Source organism: Rissa tridactyla, chromosome 8 (genome assembly GCF_028500815.1).
Source record: "Rissa tridactyla isolate bRisTri1 chromosome 8, bRisTri1.patW.cur.20221130, whole genome shotgun sequence".
Lineage (NCBI taxonomy): Eukaryota > Metazoa > Chordata > Aves > Charadriiformes > Laridae > Rissa > Rissa tridactyla.
In genome coordinates, this window is record NC_071473.1 from 11221178 (window position 1) to 11238191 (window position 17014).

Here is a 17014-nt window from a genome sequence, read left to right on the forward strand (position 1 = left end):
GTGTATCCTAAATTACCCTTGGGTAATTATAGTGCTAAAATACACACCCCGTAGTGAATAATGAGCGTGCTAATCAGGTAACCTCCCTAAATGTTTTAAACATGATCTTCGATGCATATGTGTAGTTAGGAGTGGTGAATGAATCATTATTAACCAATCATCAGCTGTATTTTATTGTTATAAATATTGGGTGGTTGGGAACGTGTGTGTGCTGGCCGGTGTTAAATGTGCGGCACCCAATTCTGCAGAATTGAAATAAAAACAAATACGCAACTCAGTGTGTTGATCAGCTCTTGCATGCTGGGTGAAGAACCTTTATTTAGGGACAACATTACCACTGTTCTGTAGCTCACGTAAGATAGCCTTGCTGTCTTACTCTAGTTCTTGGGTTTGAGTGGCCATTCCTTATTTTCCCAACTGTCACTGAATTGGACTGTAGGTGAAAACTTCAGAAGAAGTATACAAAGAGTGAGGAAACAGTTTCCCAGCTGTGGACAAGCTACTTTCAGCTTAGAACTAGAACTTTTTTGCTGTTTGAGTGGCTCCTGCTGTTAAGAAGAGCTAGCACTGCAGCTGCTTGTTGGCCAAACAAAGTTATCTTGGAAGATTTTGGGGAACGGTGGTACCTAGTGACATAACTATGGGGTAAAAGAAGCAATCATGGGTTTTGACCGATTTTGGGTGAAAATGCTTGAATGAATTAGTTGACACTGCAAATTCACAATATGATTATTTGAAGTATGTGTTACCCTCATTCTGAAGTGATATAGTATTACTCTGTATGCAAGTAACTTATTCAGCAGTTTGTCCAAAGCATATTATGGAGTGTGTTCAATAAAATATCCACATAACATTTGATTGGCCTTAGTTCAGAGTAGTAATGTCCTAATTTACAAGTAGGGTAAGGAAATAAAATCACTTCCACATGTTTTGGTTGATGCTAAATATTAGGTATTAAATTTTCCCAATACCTTTGCCACTTTTACACCGTATTTAGTGGAATTTAATGTCCAGGAGCAGAGATGATGACAGGCTGACATTTCTGAATAACAGCCCTTCCAAACAGTTTGATACCAGGTCAACTAATCAAAATAGGATATTTCAGAGGATTACTAAGATTTTAATTTCCTCCTCCTTTGATGTCACTTAGAAAGTGGCTAACAATTCCAGCACATCAAAATGTTTTTGAATAATGTTTCTGAAGGCTTTTAGAGTCTTAATTTGAGTGAAACTTGGTTCTACTTTGCACAGGCTGTAAGACTATTCAAACTTGTAAGGCTTTTTTACTAAAAAGCTTTCTTTGATAAATGGTTATTTTTATCAAGACTTCTAAGTGCATTAAAATGCATTAGTCACGTGTCTTGTTTAGTACTCATCGCTGAAATATTAGTGGCTCGGGGCTGAGGTGATAAAAAGGTGCAATGCACTTGAATGCTCAGTAGTACATTACTTGCTGTCATGGTCCCAGTTTTCAGGGAGAGTTCAGTCTAGGAAAGTTCAGTCAGTGAAAAAAAAATCTCCCAGTCTATTCTTTTTTCTTTATTAAGCCTCTGAATGTAGAGAGCTGGCTGGACAATTCCCCCAACTATTTCTGGGCATAGGTGTTAATTTAAAATAATTTTATTGAATCTACATTGACGCCATCAGTGTCTGAATTCGTGAGAGCCGCCTGGAAACTCAGCTTATCCTGTGCCCTCTGTAATGCTTCAGTGTCTCACACTCTAAGAAATCCTATGCACAGCTGGAGGCCCTGTAGAGTTTCTGCATGAAAACGCTGGACATAATTTAGTTTTCTGGTAGCATTAAAGTAATGAATCAAAGATGAGCATAAACGTTGAAGAAAAGGCTGTCTGAGTTCCCCCACTGAGAAATAAATGGTACTGATGGATGCGCTCTGTATTTTTATTGTGTTAAAGAATGCAGATTTCAAATGTTTTTTTTTTTTTTCCTTTACCTTGACTGTTCTTGGAACGGAGAGACTTCACAATGAAGCTCTTTTTCCCCTTACCTGGGAAAAGCTGGTGTGCATTTTTTTAAGACGAGTGGTTGTGATTTGTTTAGGCAAACTCTTTCCTATGGCCTTATAATGTGTTGGGCCACTGGAGTGTTTCCCTACAGAGAAGGCAGCTCATGTTTAAAGCCACATATGGGCTGACTGGTCAGTGCAGAACAATAAAGATGTAATTGGCATTCATGAATGCAGTCAAAATAACAATTTAAAAAAGCCTTGAGTTTTGGATTTTTTTTTTACTAATAGCATTTACAAATATTTTTCTTAAATGTTTAGAGTAATTTCTATAAATACAGTCGTTGCTGTACTAATACAGAAACTTCTTGCAATGGAATATTTCTACAGCTTGCCATTAGCATTGATACAGAGAGGAAAAAGAGAGAAACATTTGAGAAGAAAGCTATGAAACAGTGTCTTGAGACACCCCAGAAACAGGTATGTGAGGGCTAAGTAAATTGCAGCAATTCATCTTCCGCTTGTTAAATGTATATAGAGAACTTTAAAAGAAAATTACAAACTTTGCTCTCAGCCCATAAGGCTGTAAGTTCAGAAGGTAAGAAAGAAACCTTGTCATTAATTATTACATTCAGGATTTGTGTACTTAAAGACACTTCCGGAACTGTGCTTTTGCTCACTGGGATACAGTCTGAGATATCTTCCGTAGGTTTCAGGGTCAGAAGAGATTTATTTCTCTTAAAATACATTAAATAAAAGATTGATTAAAATTAAAAATTGAGCATATTTGTCAAATCATTCCCTTTAAATATGTTTATTATTTTGTAATAAGCAGTAATATTCACCAGTTAGTCTGTGGTGTGTGCGTATCATGAATATGTACTAACACTACTGCTGCGAGTGAACTATGACATGTCATCTTTAATATTATGCTGAACAATTTTGAGTGCTGCCATCAAGCATCAGTTTGATCTCTGTCTCATTAACAGACCTTACTTAAGATGTCACTCATTCAGGTTTAATGGGAGGAATCATTAAATACCCTTTGTGTAGTGGTAGTTGAAATGGTAAGAAGCCACCAATGAGCTGTGTGGGAAGATCAGTTAGAATTTACACTGTACCTGATAGATGAAGGTTTGCACTGAATGTGTGCTTGAAGGTCTATTTTTGCTCCTCTTTGAGGCAGAAAGTGAAGACGGCCAGTGGAGAATGAGAGAAGTCATCAGTAGTAATGCAAAGGATTATCTCTCTAGGAGAAATCGGGATCTTTCCACTGTAAATAGACAATTTTATGGCAAAGAAATACTTGGCTTGAACAATCAATTGCTCCAGCTAAAGGAGCCAAATAATTCCAATATTGGCTAGTAACTGTACTTAAATAAATGAGGTCAACCTCTATCCTTCACACTGCAGCCATGGCTAACTGAGATTTGATTGTAGAGCTGGAGTCTGAACCTCTGTCAGATCTCTGAGTCTCTGGCCTATGTTGTCTGGTTTACAGCCAACTACAATTTTTCTGCTAAGGCTCTGTCAGGCTCTGTCCTAGTTTCAGAACAGTATCTTCACTATGTTTCAGTCCCCAAGGGCAGTATCTGCACCAGATTTAATTAAAACTGGGAATGCTAATCAGCAGGTCTTCCTGTAACTGTGAGATTTCTAAGACCTTGACTGCAGTCACTGTCCCAAAGTAGCTTTTGCCTTCTAACATTGTGGGAAACACTGAAACAGTGCTCCTGTATCACAAATCCGGGAGTCTGCAGTGCCAACGTTCCTTACAACTGAAACTTATGAATAGCGGCGAGTTCATTTGGGGATAGTATGTCTTCAAATACCTCAGTATAAGGGTTGCATAATTGAATTCTATAACAAATACCCTTCCTACATTTGCAAAACATAGAATAACAGCAAGACTTTATACTGATGAATATGCGTAAGAAAGATAAAAAGGACCTCAAATAATTTAATGCCTTTCTTTGCAATTAATTAGATCACATCTGTGTATTATGGCAGATACCTGTTTCAAGGTCTTGAGACGTTAATTAGGCAGATTGCCCTAACCAGGGCCTATCTGATGCCCTTATGGCTTGTGAAACTGGATTATCTTCTCAAAGTGTGTATTACAGGAGGAAGCAGAAGCATAGTCAAAAGCTAGGAATCAGGTAAATGTCCTGAAGCATAGCAGTTGCAACTAATAGTTGAAGTCAACAAGGGGAAGAATTATTTACTTTGCTGCTTTAAAGAAAGAGGAGAGGAGCGAGGAAGAGGGAATCAAGTGGAAATAGTAAGCAATAAATGTAAATGATTAAATTTGTATTGGTATAATGTTGTCTAAGAGTACGGAAATTTCATGGGTTATATTTTACTTCCACGGGAAGTTTTGTGTTTATATTTAATTTCTAGGAACCCAAGGGCAAAGCAAAGCAATTAAAATGTTGAAGACTTAAAAATAAAATTCATGAGCCTCAAGTAAAATACCTTTAGCTGATTAGTGGTACAATGCATCTTTAATGAGAAATAAATTAGGATTGCATTATTTCTTAGGAGGATAAGGAGAGGCATTAGATATCTGCGTTGATAATAGAGGGCTTAGAAATAATCTAACACTATGAGCTCCTTTTCTAGAAGAAAAATAGGAAACTTCTATATGGCCTAATGCAGAGACAGGAAAAGCAGTAGATTTGTAAAAGTCCTTTCACTAAAAAGCTTATTATGAGGTGAATTTTAACATAGTTCCATCACTCTTTTGATCTGTTTAGACTCATCCCTTTGATATGTATCCATGATTCTCTATTTTTGTCAAATCATTAGTTTGTCTTGAAGTCTGATTTTAATGCAAACTAATTTATATAAGAAGTGCAGACTGTAAAATTTAGAATTAATTTTGAATGACCCACATATAAAATACTACCTCCTGTATTTACCCACAGCAAACAAAATGCTATTAAAAACAGGGCTCAGAAATACACTTTACAAAATATTTCGTCTCAGTTATCCTATTGTGGCAGTGTCCCAAATGAAAGGAATAAGAAAAGTCCTTTGATTGCGAAGATTGGCAGCATTTATGTTTTTAAATCAATTGAATTTTAAATATGCATTTATTGTCTGGGTTAAATTGCTACACAGTGAGAAGGAATGCTGTTCTCTAAACAGTAATAGGTCTATTTCAGCTCTCAAATTGGGTCACAGTAACAGCATTCTCCGTTCTTTCTCTCTTTCTCTCTCTTTTTCCTTGCTTCCTTGAAAAAGTGATTGAAACTCTAATCATTACTGCGTTGAGGCAGTGTACTCATAAAAATAATATTTTTCATGAAGGATAGATCCTCCTCCTTACCCCTGTTTTTGGTGGTATCATATTGTAAAATACCTTGAAGAAGATTGTAGAAATCTGCAGTCTGAACAAAATGCGCTGAAATGCACTGAATGAGTACAGCAGTCCCAGTTATTGCTGGAATTTATTTTCGGTAATGAACGCTTCACCTTCTGTATGGGACTGTGGTAAAATGAAATAAATTAGAATGATTAACCTTACATTATTTATCATATTCCTAAACATGCTTTTTAGTCAAAAAAGACGGAGCCGGGGTGGGAAGGGAGGGGGCGTGACAATACTGGTCTACAAAGCTCATGTGCTACATTACTTCAGTTATATCTAAAATTGCTCTGACAATTAAATGGATGGGGTAGCGTATTGTAGAAGGTCATAGCGGTTACCTCGTGAGTCAAAGCAGGGATGCTTTCGATTGGCCTGCTGTTTTACTGAAGCATGTGCACACTTTAAAGGGTATGATGGGATCCGTGGAGCTGTAAGGAGCTACTCTGCCCTGGTGTGAACACAGTGAACATCAGGGTAGCGGGGTGTAAATTAACTGCTAGACCAATGGAAGGCAAAAGAGGTTGGGTAACCTGGATGAACTGTGCTTCAGTGGAATTAAAGAGTTGTGAGACTAGGAATCTTGGTAAGCCCAAATCAGAGAGTGCTCGTAAGTGAGGAATCTGAGGCATTACATCTTTAATTAGTGTCTGGATTAAAGTTCTGCTGCCTGGAATGGGTTTAATGTATGATACTCTACATTTCTGTGCAAACATCCATGCATGTACTACTGTTGCATGCTTCTTAAGAACAGAGCTGTTGCTGCAAAGTCTCTACACAGCTGATGATCTGGGAAAAGGTATATTTGTGTATGGGAGGAGGAAGTGCTTCTATCCCAAAGACATCCCAGATCAAGTAGTAGGGCTGGCATTGTTTAAAATCCAAAGCTATAAAAGATACCAGGCTCAATAATAAGTGGATGCTTACCATTTTGGTATAACCACGTCTGTGACTGCTTTTTGGCTTTAATTGTCCTCTGCACATAACAGTATTTTCTATCGTTACAGCGCAGGGCTGAACGGCTAAGACGACCTTCGGTTGCTGCGTATTTAGGCTTTGTTTCAAAATGAGAAATGAAAATATTAAATGTTAAAAAAAATGAGTAAGAAAGTTAACCAATAATTTTGAAGTAAAACACATAGAATCATAGAAAGGCTAGAGCTGAATCACCTAGATTATCCCAGCAGTCAGCAGAGGCATCTTCAGGGGCGATTCAGTCCATCCAGCTTACACATCAGTTGCAGGATAGGATGAATTACCTGCTGGGGTTACATACCTCCCTATATAGGAAGGAATCTCATTGACCAAACTGGAACACCAGCTTCTACACAGCTGAAGTAAAGTGAGGTGGCTCCGTCTCCTCCTTATGGGTTATAACAGTCCAAGACATGGAATGAATAGAAGGATAAAACTAAGTTCAGCTCAGGTTCTGTAAAAAAAAGACAGAAGATTCATTGTCTGTGAGCTCTGTGTCGTGTTAGCACCCTCTTGGCTTCAGTGCTTGGGTTGTGCTGGAATAACCATGTTCTGTGATAATATTACCTTTGTCTCACATGTACCCAAATACAAGCCTTGGTTCCCCAGCTGGTGTGCTGGTGACACATCATTCAGAAAATTTCTAGGCAGGCAGCTTGCCAGATGTAGGGCTGCTATCTCGGGTCATTAGAGCAGTATGAGATACCTTCCTGTATTTCTGTGCCTTTTTTATATGGAAATGGGTGAGAAGGATTTGAATATACATCGATAACACCATTACCAGTTCATTTAAAAGGCCATGTGGTAATTTTTAACAACACTATACCTTTCGAAACAATGTTCAAGAAAGACAGGGATATATTTAGAAGATGGATGTTTCAATTGCTGGCTACCCAAAAGTGACATAACAACACTATAATTTTAAATAGGATGAGGCTTTAATGGGTCTCCTAGAGGGAAAAAAAAAAAAGCTGTTTATTAGTAGAACTGTACTAAACTACCTGCATTTGACAAAGTGTTAATGGAGGAAATTACTTCTAGAGAAACAAGTGAAAATGTCAATTAAAAAAAAGTAATGGCTGTCGGGAGTTGTGGGTTGTGTTGGTTTTGTTTTTGTTTTCTTCTTATGAGAAGTGCTAGGTATGTTTTTCGTATTGCTTGAAAAGCTTTTGGTTTGTCTCTTGTCCCTTAGTTCTGTGGGTTGTTCCCTCCCCCCTTCTGTATCTGCTGCATCAGAGTTGGATTTCATTTAGACTGGAGGCTAATTTAATAGTCTGGTCTAATGCTTTGTCTCTCTTACATGTTTTATTTTTCCAATTCTTTTTTTTACAGAGCATCTTCCAATGAAAATGTGTCCAAAAGCTCATTGCCTGCATTCATTAGCTTTCAATTGCCTAATATTCAGACAACTGAGTAACAAACAATTAATAAAACCCTGTTATGTTGGGGAGAATGGGATTAGAATGGGTGCAAACTACTCATGAGACCTTGCTCCCTAATAAGAGGCAATAATTTTGATTGCTAAAACAGATCATCTAAAAAGCTTTTCCCAACAAAGCCCTACAACTCTGTCATTGGGGAGGACTACCTTGGTGTAAGTCTGCTGTTAGTTGTGTGAAGCTGACAGCATCCATTGGCCTTTCAAGCTGCCTTTGGAATATACTTAAACATAGCGGATGTCGAAGCTGCCACGTGGCTGCTTGCCTTGGAGCTGCAGCAACAGAGTCCCAGCCTGGGCCTTATGTGCCTGGCCATAGAAGATTTCTTGTATTAGCACTCTTTTTAGTAAGTGTCTCATAGTTGCCTAAGAAATTTGCCCCCTGCTGGATGTTATTTTGGTAGTGGTTCATGGTAACTGGGCAGCCTAAACCACCTGGCTTTGCAGTGCCATACGGGCCAGTGATGGCACGTCTCATATGTCCGCGCAGAGTAGGAAGAGAAATAAGTTCCTAGTAACTGGAGAAAAATTAGTGAAGTGGAAATGCCCTCTTTACAATTCCCTAATGCAGACCGGCATTTCTACATGGTGAGTGTTTATCATGAAATAATAGGCAATGGTAGGGTTTGTTTGGCAGGAACCTTTCTGATAACTAATGTATGTGTAAATGTTTCTCTTGCTTTAAAGGCTATTGCTGTGTTCAAATAGTAGTTGCAGAGCAGGCTTAATGAGAGCATTATGGAAAGCGGCTTATTCACAGCATTACCATTAGCTGAAACAATGACGTGTTAGCCTGCAGTCACTTGTACAATGACATATGTAGACTGAGGAACAGTGTATTTTCAAGCAGTGAAATGTTTAGTTTTTAATGCTTCGTACATTTGCTTATTTTAGATGTGTCTATAATTATTTGTTCTCATAACAGAATAAAATCAGCTGCTTGAGGATAATGTCTGGAAAACACAGACACTAGAAACCAAGCTGATGTGCTGAGGTAAGGAAGCAGTCATTCAACACAGGACATTCGGGCTGCAACTAGGGATGGCAGAAGAGACTTGACTTCTGCCACTGCCCATTTCCAATGTAAAATGTGATTAATCTTTAACAAGACATCAAGCGTTCATTTTCTGTCTGTAATCTCCAGAAGCTGAATACTGTAGGCCTATCAAAATATTGCCTCTATTACAACTTGAAAGATGAGATGCTGGAAGCAAATGAACTAAAGGCAAGTAGCATGCAAACAGTGGTCAAGGCTTAATGACCTTTTTGGAAAGATTTGGAAGAAATGTGTTCTTAAATTTGTTGCTTACACTGAAACTGGCAAACCGAGACTGAGCTCAAAGACAATTTTTAGTAAACTGCCTCCTGCTCATAGGTCTCCACCTCAGATTGTACTTAATTATATAGCATTTGGTTTCTTTCACAGGTTGCTCTGCTGTTCTAATATGAATTTTCCACATTTAATAAGAGCCATTAGGGATTATCTCAGCCTTTTAGCTGCCCGCAGGAAACCAAAATGAATTGTGGTCACTTGATTTTTTTTTTTCCCTCTCTGCCCAACCCCTTGAGTCCACAGAAATGCATGAGCCCGCACTTGCTATTTCATCAGCAGTTTGAACTTGTGGTGACATCTTGCTTTAAAGTCAGTCATATCCTGACAGAGAGTTACAATTAGCAACCCTTCTGGAAATAAAAAAATAACATCCTCAACATCAAAAGATGTTTTCTTAAATGATAATTAGTGTCTCCATGGGTGGATTGTTTCATAATTTAACATAATATGAATTATTTTTCTTTACATAAACAAGATGAGGCACTGTGACCATAAGGACCTCTGCCATTTCAAATTAGTAAAGGCATCAGTGTTAATTCTAAATTAGCTAATTATGCTAAGAAAAGTGATCAAACAAAATTTGTTATTTATGCTGGTAAGAAAGCACATTTGTATTTTATTTTTTTTAACTCTTTGCTTCATACAGTAAGGTCCAGCAACACTATGGTTAAAAATCCTTCCCATGATTGTGTTACACGACCGAGGCTGCGTTTTCATCTGACTTATACACATTTGCATCCACTTCATATGAATGAGAAACTGCATGGAAGTTCTGAGTTGTCATTCAAAATAAGAAATGTTTTGAAACAATGTGTATTGCAAGGGAAATACATTTTATTTATTTTCCCACTATCGTGCATTTTAGGATGCAAAAAAGTTTAATATGTGTGCTAACTTACACTGCACTTGTCAAACTAAGGCAATGGCAAAATGAACAATTATTGAAATGCTGAATTCCCCTTCCTATTTCGAGCTAGTGCAGGAATTCTGAATTCACTGAAATGAGGCACGGGCTCGAAAAGGTCAAAGCACTACAGAGGCCGTTCCCTCATTTCAGCTAACGGTGTGTTCATCAGAATGTCACCCAGGCTACAGCGTAATGGTTACGGACACAACTTGCTCGTCTCTGACATTTTAGTTCTGATAACTCTTGCAAGGTGAGAACCAAAATACATGTTTTCAATGGTTCAAATACAAAGCTCTGAGATTTTTTTCTTCTTCCTATGAAGTTAATCACAGTTGTCATCAAGTCCTTAACAATATACCTGTGTTTTTCTGCTTTCCCATCTAGTGCAGTAGACAATAACAGAAAGCACGTTACTTAGTGATTACCTGTCCTCACAACCGGTGGGACAGAAACCGAGGCCAAAGCGAACATAACATGTAGCTACACAACACTCTCTTATCTTCCAGAATCCTGTACAGGACAAGAAGCCATTTAATAAAAATCAGCAGCCCAACTTTACTATCTTAAAACACTCCAAATTGAAGTCAAATCTGGTGGTATTTTTTACATATGAACAATACAATATGAATTTTCTATTCTTAGAAAGAATATCTTTATTAAATAAAGGAAGAATTTGGGATATAAAAAAAAAACATTTATTTTTTTAATTGAACTTCAACTTTGTACTTGATATTTTCATGACAAAATGCCATAGAAATTCTTATGTTGAAATGACACTAGAAAAAAAATATTTAAAAATAAGGATTAAAATTATGTTTATATAAACATTTATTTTGTATATTAGTACACCAAAACTCTGAAAATAAAATTTTAGAACACTATATACCACAACTTTCATATTTGGCAATAGACTTTCTCCCAAAGTTATGCTTCAATTTCCAAAGGGTCATATATTTAGTTAAAACTCTATCCTTTAATAAACAGGCATATTAAAAGAAAAAAGTTTAAAGTTTTTCTCCATTCAGCTTTACAATGTTGTGCTGGAGCAGAGAAAATATTCCATGCTCAGATTATCTCGGGTCCCTCTGCTGAACTTCTTCAGCCTTATGATTTAAACTAACTTAAAAGATGTAAGTCAGAGAGCGACTGTTCTTCCCTCTGCAAAACATAAAGAAGCATCATCTCATTCTTGAAATTGTTAATTAGCTGTGATTACTAAATAGCTCCCGGCTACGTAAGACCAAGTTTTAAAAGTAGTCAGTAGCTTAAAAGAGATCAGAGTACACAGATTTTTTTAAAACCAGTATCTGAACTAATGGGTGCTTAACTTCCAGTGAAACTGCCATTTGGGTCCTGAGGTACTTACCTATTTCAAAGTAACCTAGCCTTAGATTTTAGTTCCCATTTCCCAGATGTTCCCTTGAAAACGAGACTGTGAAAACATTCAACTAAGCAAAACCAGGCAGAGAATAAAAGCAAAATAATTTTCTTTCTTTCTGAATCGAACATTACCTATGCTTAGGTTACTGTCATGGGATGGTAATGTACATTTGGTCCTGTCCATCTGCAGGTGCAGCTGTTTCACTGGTGCATGGAAATGCTACAGAGGTGATTTTAGAATCTTGTGCGTCCCACTAATCAAGCTTGAAGGAGCGCCCTAGATAAACTGTTGTGACTAAAATGTAATGAAACTGACTCTTCAGCACAGCATTTCATGTCTCTCACCATATTTAAATATCTATAATATCCTCAAGGGAACAATGTTGTAAGTGCGTATACATAAAACCGGATGGAATGCCTTAGTTTTTCAGCCAGTATTGCTTCTGTTCTTCACTTCAGGTGCTAAAGCTGCGCTATCTGTATTTCTAGATAACCTGTGGCATGGGTTATAATGTGTTCAAATAAATACTTAAAAAATAAAAAAAGGTATGTGTTAATTACATGAAGATTTTTTTGGTATTTAACAGTAAACAAATCAGATACACTTGCCAAAAAAACGCAGGTGGATTGCAGCACATTAAATTTATTTTTAAACATTTATTTTTAAAGATTTACTCCAGTGAAGAAAATACACTTTTTAGGGTTTTCAACACTCGATATTGTATAATATTACAGTAAGGCACTCTTAAATTGCTTTTGAAAATCAAAGCTCTCCCCTTGTCTAGGAATCAACGAAGTGACTTCTGGTAACAGTATTCTGGACAGAATATTCTCCTAACACAATTATTCCAACTGCTGAAGTTATGAACAAGAATATATGCTAATTGAATGGTAGTTAAATTTCAAAAGGAAAATAATTGTCCATGTTTAATTTCTGTCAGTGGCATCTATATTAGCTTCATTTATAGACTTTTCATTACATAAAACTATAGGATATAACAGAAACCCAAGCTGTGACTGCAAACCAGGATGTGTTTGCAGTCTCCTTGCAACTCTCCTATTGTTGCTGGCTCTGAAGAGCTAAGAAAATAAAGTATGGGAAATGGGGGAAAATATGACCTCAGGTAACAAGACCTGGTCCACAGGTTGCTAAAAGTCAGCGGGAGTCTGTGGATTTTGGAGTTTTTGAGATTTGTTTTTATAGAGTAAAAAAATGCCACATTTATATTGTCCAGAGCATAAAAGAAATGACTAAATTTATTGATTTTAAAATACCCTCTCAAATACAAAACTAAAACAGACTTGAGTTAAAGGGTTATCTAGAAGCTACAACTCACTCTCTGATGCAGTTTCTCTCTAATAAGAAAGTCTTACTTAGGAGCAAAGTAAAAATTCTCAGAACAGTTCTTCTCAATGATACATTACTGTATGAGTTCTGCTATTCTTCCATAGTCCTCATAGGTCTCATTTTCAAAAGGAGAAACGTGTCAACAACTTTCTTGTTATTTAGGAAGATAACAAATTGAGAGCTCTTCTGGGGCGCCGTGCACAATCAGAAATCCCTGTTTCAGCTCAGGGAAACTTTCTGAAACTGTTTCTATTTGTCTAATAGGGAAAAAAAAATCACATCATGTGACATAGCCTAATTTTGCTTAGCAAGCATATCTAGCAGCTCTTTCTCTATGCCTTGACTGCTCAGTTCATTTAAACTGTAATATCTGTGAACAATCTTTTCATCTGTGACAACAACCACTCGAAGCCCATGAGGATCTTCTCCCAGCTGACATCCTATTGCCGATGAAACCACCATTTCCAGTCCTTTGTAGAATCCTCCAGCATTCCTGTGGTAATGTCCAGAAAATACAGCTTTAATGCCTGTTTAAAATAAAAAGAAAGAAAGAGAGTATGTATTTAGTCAGCAGTTGCAGTTTACGTATAAAATGTGTTTACAGTAACAAGTACTGCTGTGGTTATATGCCGAGGCTTACACAGCTGCTGGGGTTGTAGAGAAAGTTCTCTAGCAAGTACAGCTACAGGTGTCATGTTTACCTTCATTCTTTAATGGTTCATAAAATTAAAAGTAAACCATTTACCTGACCTCGCATTTTAAACAAATAATTAGTAAATAGTATCAAAAAATTGTAGTAGTTATTCTGCTCCACTAGAGAAGAAGGAATACTTAGAGGAAGCTGATTAAAATTAGAAAAAAATTTCAGTAACAGATAACTGCCTAAAGAATGTCCAATAATGGGGAATCCACCACTTCCCTGGGGAGATTATTCCAGTGGCTGATTGTTCTCATTGTGAAAAAAAAATAAATTAAAACATAAATGAGAAGATGATTTGTAATCTTTTCTCAAAGACATTGGGGGGGCGTTACCACAGATGGAATAGAGCCAGGTACGTCAAAGAAACCTAATAAGCAGGAGAGGTTGTGAGTTATCATAAGAGGTGAAGAAAGATGAGAGCAGCCAAAAAAAGGACAGGCTGACAACCTGCAAGAGGAGTCAGGCTTGGTAATGACACGAATTAACATTTATTTAGTATAGGGTACAAACAAGGGCGGTTTATTCTGATTTCCTCTGTATTTTTAATGACTTAAGGCTGTTGTGTTTCTTTTTTAAAAATAGACTATTTATATTTTGGACTGTATTGGGGTAAAAAAATCACTATAAACTTGAAAAGAAAGAAATACATTTGATCTGTTGCAGGAGACAACAATATGCTATATCGAAAATTTCTGGGTAGGTTGCATGCAAGTATGATCTAAACTTGGTCAGGAGTAGAAAAAAGCTAAATGACAAACAGCAGGTGAAGAGAACAAACATATGCAGATCTAAGGCTTTATAATGTACTTTGAAATCCTTGGCTGAATCATTATCTAACTGATTAGCCAAATGAATGTTTAAAGAAGTCCAGCCTTCTCTCAGAATACAATAATTTAACAAAAAATTAAGTTTGCAAATGCTGTCTGATTTTGACCACCTTCTAAAGATGATCCATATGCCAGTTCTGCTTTCCTGCTGTGCTCCTCAGTAGCTATGGGATTTCTGCCGAAATTTTGAACCAATTTCCTCCATACCAGCAATTTCTGTTTTTTTGTTTCTTCTGACTTGCAAAAATAAACAAATAAATTGGTAGAAGCTGTATTCACTACTCTGAATGGCCTTTCCAATTGTCTTTACAGGTCAAATTCATGCTACCAAACTGATTATTTTCCCCTCCCCATTTGATGTTTTATTCATTTTAATCAATTGTTTTTATTATTGCAAAATAATTAAACCTTTTTAGTCTCATGAGTCTAAAAAGTAAAGAAAAAGTCATTTTGATGCTAAGTATTTATCTTTCATGTCAAAGTTTGTAAAGCCATTAAAAACAGAGTTGTAAGCCTAGCTTCTTCCTAAGAGAGAACACACTATCACAGACAAGCATTTAATTTCCAGGTTATGCCAGTATCCTGCACCATTTAGCCATTCTGTGCACTGGTGATAGACACAGCATTTGTAGTTTGGCAAAAAATTATTCATCAGCTTTCTTGCTAATTTAAGACTGTGCATATTTTATTTTGAATGAAAATATGGAGTTAGCATAAATAGCTAATTCTACAAACAGGTCTTGGGATTCATTTTTGGCATTCTCAGTCTAAGACCCTTGGATTTCAGACTACTAAGCTTCCTGAAGCTGCATCTAATACTATTTTATACTGTTGTGAAGCAGAGAAATTACTGGACCGGATGGTTGAAAATACTGGAATGTTGTTGTTTATCATCAAGTGCAAAACATGTAAATGAGTTTTATATTTTGTTACAGAAAGTGTTTAGATCTGGTGTTGATTTACAATACTATTAATGACAATTCAAAAATTTTCAAACACACCTAAAGGATCAAGGTGTAATTTCTCTATTGAAATACAACAGGTTGTGTGCTCCTTAACCATAATGAAACTGTGATGGTTCTACATAAAGCATCTGAAAATACATTAAGTTAATACCAAGTGTCTCAGAAAACACACTAATTTTTCCCTGACAACTATGACTAGATAGCCAGCAGGTTATCAAAATAACTGGCTACTGTATGAAACAGTCTTTGCTATTAGTTTGCTATGTTGGCTAAAAAACTGCTGTGCTATAATAGAAAAATACTTCACTGGCACTATTCTATAGATGCTGTACTCTGCTGAACATAATTTGTGTTTATATTGAAAAACAAACTGAAAAGCAACGGTCTAAATATGTGCCTGTTCCTGAGGAGGAGAGCAGGGAAGAGAAGCTTCGCACACACAGGGCCAAGTGCCAGCTGCTGTGGGCCGTGTGAGGTGCTCCCCGATGGCTCTCCTGTCCTCTGCACACAGCAGCGCCTTGCTCACCACCCCAGGCTAAAAGCTATCCTTAAATATGCAGCACTGGGAGTTACCTTTCCACCATTGTTTTCATCATTAGAGAATAATGAGCAAGCTTATAAGGACGCGCAGGGATGGACACTGATGACAACGCCAAACTTCATTTGTTATTTTTCATGTATTTCAGTAATCTGCCATTCCATGCTTAACACAAAAGGGAACACGTACTTAGTCCTGTTCAAGCAGTAGGCCAGAGAATGGGTAATTTGTGAAATACTATAACCTTGAATGACATTAAAAAAAAAAAAAGCTGGCAACAAGTGATTTTGCCTTCAGACAGCAGAAATTCTGGAAAAGAGTAGAGGCTATTTAAAGGCAGAGAGCTGTGATTAGGAATATGCTATAACTTCAGAAGGAAATCCTTATTTCTCTAGCCAGAAAAACCTTCCACCCTTTCTCCTGCAGTAGATTTAGACCTCTTTCACAGTGGTCAAATGAAAAGGGAAGTAGGTGAACCTCTCTTAAGACAGTTGGCTACATCAATCCTTTGCTTTTCTGGAGTGAGTGATTTGAAGACTGATATAAATATATAAACTAGGCTCAAAGTGTAGTTAAAAATTAAGCAGCTCGGCAAGCAAAACATGAATTATTCTGCTATCTGCCTGGTGAAAGCTACATGGGCTTTCATATTTCAAAATACAGAGATTTCTCAAATAGCAAATGACTCTAGGTGGAAAACAGAGAATGCAGTTACCTTAACATCGAATATGAGTATATGGTCATTGTCAGCAAGAACTTGTCTGTCACCCTATTTTAGTTTATCAGTACTAATTCTCTTTGCTCCGTGTAACCTGCTCATCCACCTGTTGTCTGAGTTACACTTCCAAGTAAGTCAGCATAATAACTTTGAGAGCTTGCTCTGACTCAGCTGCAGGAACCTAGCAAAACATTTTACTTTTTTTTTTTTTAATCTTGGGAGAAACTGAATCAGAATACGTCAGAAGGTGATGGTGGAATATAAAAGCTCTGTGACATAACGAGCTCTTTGCAGAGATTCTGTACTTCCTAGATACTGTTTTGGGTCCCTAAAATCATAATACAAAGATGTTTTACAACTGATGCTACAGTCAGTTTGAGAGTGAACAGTCATTTCTCAACTCCTACCATGTTGCAGCTTATTACAGTGACTGTCTAATGCAACATACTTAAGCGATTCAAGCAGCAGAACTAAGTGTTTCTTCCTCATCATACGCACACCGAGCCAAACCATGCGGCTGCACTTGCCTCCTCCACCCCCAACCCTCCT

General features: G+C 37.1%; 1 protein-coding gene across 3 annotated transcripts in view; it reads right to left on the reverse strand.

Annotated features, from left to right (window-relative positions):
* Nucleotides 1-12006: 12006 nt before the first annotated feature.
* The window catches only part of CPPED1 (calcineurin like phosphoesterase domain containing 1), a 48626-nt gene continuing 43618 nt past the window's right edge, over nt 12007-17014 (reverse strand). For 2 of the 3 annotated variants that reach the window (XM_054212579.1, XM_054212580.1), the window contains one exon: nt 12007-13244. In XM_054212579.1, coding sequence (XP_054068554.1) covers nt 13012-13244 — 233 coding nt within the window. In that variant the 3' untranslated portion in view covers nt 12007-13011. The remainder of the gene's footprint in view (nt 13245-17014) is intronic. The other variant, XM_054212581.1, reaches the window with a different exon arrangement.